This window comes from Cystoisospora suis, assembly GCF_002600585.1.
Source record: "Cystoisospora suis strain Wien I chromosome Unknown contig_4637, whole genome shotgun sequence".
In the NCBI taxonomy this organism is placed as follows: Eukaryota; Apicomplexa; class Conoidasida; order Eucoccidiorida; family Sarcocystidae; genus Cystoisospora; species Cystoisospora suis.
Genome location: NW_027157429.1, coordinates 3,353 through 9,840, shown reverse-complemented (window position 1 = coordinate 9,840; position 6,488 = coordinate 3,353). Strand labels below are relative to the sequence as shown.

The 6,488-nt window shown below is 55.0% G+C and overlaps 1 protein-coding gene across 1 annotated transcript in view; it reads right to left on the bottom strand.

Moving 5' to 3' along the window:
* Positions 1 to 5,935, bottom strand: part of CSUI_008325 (uncharacterized protein) — a gene marked incomplete at both ends in the record, with an annotated part of 6,416 nt that extends 481 nt beyond the window's left edge. Inside the window, 6 exons of the mRNA XM_068068459.1 lie at positions 14 to 229; positions 1,730 to 2,163; positions 2,600 to 2,972; positions 3,297 to 3,443; positions 4,283 to 4,720; positions 5,425 to 5,935. Of these exons, the coding sequence (XP_067919565.1) occupies positions 14 to 229; positions 1,730 to 2,163; positions 2,600 to 2,972; positions 3,297 to 3,443; positions 4,283 to 4,720; positions 5,425 to 5,935 (2,119 nt within the window). The remainder of the gene's footprint in view (positions 1 to 13; positions 230 to 1,729; positions 2,164 to 2,599; positions 2,973 to 3,296; positions 3,444 to 4,282; positions 4,721 to 5,424) is intronic.
* Between the last annotated feature and the right edge of the window lie 553 nt (positions 5,936 to 6,488).

Sequence of the window (6,488 nt, the reverse complement as noted above, 5' to 3'; positions counted from 1 at the left end):
CCCCCCCCCTGACGGGCGTACCTAGGAGCGCCGGAGACAAAAATCTTGTAAGGTGTGTCGACAAGAGCTGTCGATCGTACTGACTGAGATGCATGCCTACTGGGACCATTTTGGTCCCCGCTTTGACTCCAGCAGGTGCATACATCCCCACGCCGGCGCTGCAAAAGATCAGCAGTGCCAAAGCTGTTGCCGCGTCTTTGAGAAAGCCAATGGCGGAAAAGACAGCGATCTAAAGGCAAGAAATTAAACCACATCAGCTTTTTCCCCCTGAGCATCTCACTGTCTCCGACCGTAGCGAAGGAGACGTTGCAGATGCGTGGGACACCAATCACAGTCTCACTTCTTTCCGTCCTGCTACTTCTCAATCGTGTCACCGCGGCGCTCCGCACACCCCGCCAACTAGTGCTTATCGCACCTCGATCAGGCAACCAGTGACAAAGTAGTAGGCGTGCCCTGAGGAACGAAACAGTACGGGGACGACAGACAGCAAATGGGGAGGTCGCGACCCGACTTGGTCGCCTATGCATCGGGGAAAACCTGGGAAAGAAGAAAGAAGAGGGCGGCTAGCAAGCACGGCCCCCGATGTTTTGACAGGCAGCCGCTCAAGCAGTAAGCTCTAAGAATGCGACTAGAATTTGCCTACCTCTGGGAAACTTCGGGAATATCAGTCGGGCAGAAATCAGAAGTACAGCAGGGGTTGTGAAACAGCCGAAAGATACCAGAGCAGACAGGCCCGCAGATACGTCGAAGGCGTCTAGTGGGTAGTAGGCTGCAGAAAAAGGAGCAGGCCCGCACTCGAGAGAGCGAGGTGTGCTGAAATGGACCTACTAAAGGAAAAAAACTTTCATCTTTTCTGGAAGATGAGGAGCCGGTAGAGTCCGCACCCCTCTTCGACTCCAGTTTGTCTCACCATTGGTTATCAAGCCTCGTTATGCAAGCGCCTCGCACAATTGTGGGGACCGATCAGTACATCGTGAAAATGCGGACTGCGACGATTTCTGCTGATGCACGGGACGTTGTACAACGGGCTGTGCATCTGACCTTACAGAGAAGCGTATGCGCGAAAGACTGGACGTGGAAAACCGCGAACGGAAAAACAACGGGCCATATCGTAACAGCTTTGGTATGCGATTGTGTGTCGCGGGGCGCTTTTATGTTTGCTCTTGTATCTCCTGGGCAGGACACAGAACAACCGCGTATGAGCAGCTGATATCGCCCCAGAAGACAGCCGACAAGCTACTCCATACAGAGAAAGCGCAGGCAAATAGAAATTCTCATGCTTTTATCACAGCTGTCGACCAAAAGAGGATGGCGACGACAGTCATACACGGGGGGGAAAGGCAACAGTCTGCCTAGGTTATTTGAAGTGTGCTCACGGTGCCTGTCACAGTCGGACTTTCTGATAGATCCGCACACCGACAATGGCGCCCTGTTATTGCAGGGGGTTCACGCACATCAGGCAACTGGAGCCTCGAGAAAGGTTCCCTTGGCGATCCCTGTGAGTGCTGGCGCGTCACACGTACGAAGACTGACTCCTTCCTCGGAGCCTACTTGAAATCGTGGAGGGAGAGGCACTGCGAGATTCGCTACTGAGGGTTGTCCTGGTTCCACTGCAGCTTTAAGGCCCATCCTGCAGGGCGTCCGTGCTCCAGACCGGAGCAGTGTCTTAAAGCGGCGAACAGAAGAGAAAGCGCGTAACGCAGAACTGCAAGTGTCGGGACGTCCTTACTGACAACGGCGACAGACGACTTCAGCGAGTCGTCCAGAAGCATCTCTTTGTTGTATGACTTCAGAGGCAGGAAATCGAGCTGAGGGATCGTCTTCATGTTTCTCTCTATCCAGGTGTTAGCAGTCCTCTCCACCGCCTCGTCTGGCGTGAAGACTATGTTCGCATTCGCGGACAGACTGTAATACACCAGATGCAGGTTTTTGTTTTGCTGTTTCTCCAGCCTTTCCTTCCTTTTCTCATCGCGGACCTTGAACTCTAGAGGCGCCTGTTTAAGTCCGCCGTACTGTGTCACTTTCAGGCCAGTCACGAGTGACGGTCCGTTCCGGCGGAAGCAGACCTCTCCGCCAGATTCTTGAGTTTTGTCAGGCTCGACGAAGGCATTCCGCATGCGTGCTACGAGCTGCCGGATATAAGGCAGCATGCCTCTGATCGGTCTGCCAGGCGCGAATGAACACAAGCACCTCTAATCTTGAGAGAGAGGGATGGTGCAGAAATCCTCATGTCAAGCTCCCGCCTTTTTCGCACAGTTCTTCCACCCCCGTTAGCTGAAAAGCTCCGCTACAGCAAACCAGGCAACACGATTTGGAGCAGTAGCCACCGCGAATTCCGATGACTATAAGTGACATAAAGGAGGAGGTGGTATCTTGCGATGCACGACATGAAGAGCAACTACACGCGTTGGTCTCCCCTCTCCAGCTGGACATTTCACTCTATCCCTACTCCAGTTCGGTAGGACGGTCGTCTGTATCACTGCGGCTCAGCCATGTAGCTCCTCTACGAGTAGCCTGCACCCGCCCCATCAAGGTGCTAAGGTTTAAGCCAGCACTCAGTTCCGCGCTGGAACGCGCGCTCCCGCGGCGGGTCACTCACAACCTGCTAGTGCCAGCACCGCTTCGTACCACCGACTCCGCAGAGTGCACTGGACTGAAAAATGTCGCGAAATGGTCGAAGTTCACGGAACCCGGTTTTGAGACTGCTGCAGTTTTTTGTTCGCGGGTAACTATTTGTTCTGCGTTGGGACGTGCGGGCTTGTTGTCTGCCGCTGGAAGGTGTACGGTGTCCAGGAACGATAAGCTTCGCTGCTCGATTTCCGGTGAAACCCCCGCCTGGGCCACGACGGAGCACTTCAGTTGTTGGGCTTCTGACCAAAGTCTTGTCCCCATGTGCTCTCTCTGCTCTTCCCTTTCTCCTTCACTGCGCACCGGAGAAGCATCGGTAGCAAGTGACGTCTCATCGTGGAGGCCTACGCAGCAGTGAAACAAATGTATTGCAGCGATCCGTGTCGCTTCCATGTCGTGGCCACTGCCCAGATCGGGGCTTTGTAACGGCAGCCGCCCGTAAAGGCAACCCAAAAGGAAATATGCACCCCTACATTGCCTGGTTCGCGCACCGGAGTGACTCCTGCATGAAACGGTTCAACGTAGCAGCGGCTGTTTCGATGGCCCTGCCTACGAAGCGTCTCAATGGAACATGCACCTCCACCCAGAACGGTCGTCTGTACTGTATGGTTCTCACCCCGAAGTGGCAAGTCCGCCACATGAAAGAGGGCTAGGCAAGGACGACTTACCGGCGCTCAGTGACTTTTCCGCTGAACACGGCGATCGTCCCTCCGGATGTTCGCCTTCTTCAATCGCGTTCGGGGGAGTCGCCAGAACAGCACTGGACTGGGAGCGGGGCGAAGTGACCTGCGCAGATAACAACCCGTGATCTTGTCCTGTCACAGCTCGGCGTCAACAAGAGTCCGTATGACAGCAGTTCAACGAGTGCTGTGTTGGGGTCCAAGCGGCTTCAGGGGCCGTCGACATCAGCCCAACCGATAGAACTCAGTAGGGAGGTTCCCTACAAGCTTCCGGCTTTGTGCCGGCGTGCTCCAGCAGTCGCTGGGTACGTGGACGACCGCCATGGAATAGTATGTTCTAGATATCGGTATCGTCAACGCGCACGCTGCCCAGTCAGTGCGCTGTTGCAGCGGTTATTGTCGAGCTACGACCCGGTCGTCGAATGGAGGCCGGGAAGTCCGCGATTGCTCGTGAGGCAGTTCTCAACAATACAGGCCTCCTCACATACCCGCTGCTCGCCGGTGGGCCTGACAGACCGGCGCGATTCTGGAACCGCTGGACTGAGCTCCCCGGCTGCGGAAACCTGTCGCTGGCATGCAGTGCTCTCCACCCCCAGTGCCGGCGGCGCGGTTCCGTTGCGAGGAGTATCCGCAGGACTGCGAGGCGAGGCAACAGACGGCGGCGGAGCTGAGGGCAACAAATGGAAACCCCAGAGCGCCGGCGTCGTGATGCGAAGCAATGGCAAACAAAAGTGTGCAGCGTCGCTTCAAACAAGATTGTAGGAGATGAGGCATGCCCTGGCATGCGCCAGGCTCCGGGTTTTGGTCTCCTGAGCCGTCAGTCAGAGAACTGCGCGCCACAGGCGTTCTCCATCGATGAAAGGTTAGCACCTAGCGCATGCCGCCCGCAGTTCGTCTTTGTGGGAGAGGGAGTGGCCGTGAGATTTACTCGGACCGCCCTTTAGCAGACCGTCAAGTTATCAGCGCACGGCTACCTAGGATGCTCGCGGTGGCCACTTCTGTGTCCTCGGTGACACAGCTGCTCGCAAACGAACTGTCCTCGTCGATGTCACTGTCGCACTCATCAGGATCATTGCATTCATCATCTTCTTCATTGCTGTCAAAACCCCAGACACTTTTTTCCGCATCAACCCCTATGGGAAAGTCGTCGGCTGACTTCAAGCCCGTTGCACGCCTTTCAATTTTCTTGCCGTCCTCGGTGAGATTCAAATTGGGCATTCCAGCTTGTACCGAGATGCGCCTCTGTTGTTCTTGAGCAACTGCTTGCAGCTCTTCTTCGGAATTTGACTCTGCCCATTTCTCTCCATTTGCCAGAGCATCCATCAGGTCTTCATACGTGTAACCTCGGACAGCGATCTGTTCTGCGTAAAACGCAATTGCAGCTCTCGGGTATTTATCTTTTCTGCTGGCTTCTTCACTGGGACAAGGGAGCCGAGAGCTGTACTTGTTTACACATCCTTACATGCAGCCAATGAAAAGTTCGGGTACTGACCATATATACCAGAGTGCCGTTGTCCACGAAAAAAATAGGGCGACCATGATCTGCCCAAAGGGGCCATAGCTTCTGTCCGATGTGTCCGGCGCACTAGTGCTGCAGTGCCCGCACTTAAGCTCCAACGAACTATATTAAAACTTAAACTGAGGAGCCAACTAGGCACGGACCGCACAAACCGATGATCTGAAGTTGGCGGTGTCACTGCCAGTCTTGCGTTACAGCAATATGCCATCTCTTCGCGACCACGAAGGATACCGAACTATTGCAGCGCGTCACTTCGACAAAAGGATGAGGTTTAGAGTAATAGGAGGATACCGGACTACTGCAGCGCAACCATGCCATCCACAGGATGACGGCTAGAGTGACCCGAAGGAAGCAGATCGCGCACGTGAAGGGAATCCCACCTTTTGGGCTAGGTCGTCTAATCAAGGTCCGAGAATACAGTCAGTGAAAGCTCTTTGAACTTCCATGAAATGTCACATATCCGCTGCTTTGGGCTCCACAAGGGTACCGCAGAGCCACCCGTTCACACGCCCGCTCAGTGTGCGCACGTGCGAAAAGACGTGGAGTGGCTGAGGAGACAAGCCGACTGCATGGCTCCACTATCTCATCGCAGCTTACTTGATGGTGTAGGTGCGCAAGAAAGAACGATCACAGCCAACCCCAGCGCAACTCCAAGGATAAAGATCACTGTATGGACCGCCGCGGATGCGGTAGTCAGTCTCGGAGAGCCCGACACATCTCTGCTCCACAGCTCAAAGGCGGCGAAAACGATGCTGCATATCCCAGCGCCCGAGACCGCACCAACAGTGTGCGCCATCTGGAACTGCGAGAAACCCTCAAGCTGCTGCGCAGGGTTTCTGGAAATCAGTAGAGTCCAGTTCAGCAGTGACTCCACTGTGCAGCACAGGAAACCTGACAGGATGTGTGTAGTATAGAAGGACACCAAGGTATCTGTCACAGTGTAACTGAGAACTATGAATGCTACGGCATGAGCGAAAAGGAACAGGCGGATTCCTGTAGTAAAAGTACACTTATGCATGGTCAGGGAGAGGGCGGCTGCTCCAATCTGCTGCATCAGGGCATACAGCGCAGCGCCGCAACCTGAAAGGCGGGACAGCACAGAAGACATAGACAGTAGTCACAAACTCCATTACCAGGCTGAAAACTGAGCGTTTAGACCGTCACCAGCGAGGCACAAGTGACTTTGCCTGGCTGTGTGCCCGAATACCATGACGGACCCCCGAGCCAGAGTAGCCGCTCACCACAGTCAGGGGGTGGTCGGACTCGGCCGCTGGTCGGCGCGCGCCTTCCGCCTCACACTCGGAGATACGTCTCTCCTGCAACAGCTAGATCCAACTTCGAGCCTCAGCTGGGGTCCCGATTGCCCGCAAATATCTACAGTCACTATGCTTAACGCGGTCAACATCAAGCAATCACCAGACATCGCCATTCCTGCCTTAGGGTCGTCCCCAAAACTCGGCGCCGTCGGCCGCTGTGACTGCTTTTAGTGACTGAGTCCGTCAAGATCGCTGCAGCAGCCTGTCCCTTCGACTCCGCTTGTCTCTGCTTGAAATGCGAGCTCTTTTTTCAGACGCCAGCGCCCTACGAAGTGGATCCCTATCAGGCTAGTGAGCTCCTGGCTACACTTGCTGAATCCCTCCAGGTAATTGAAAAGGCAGACA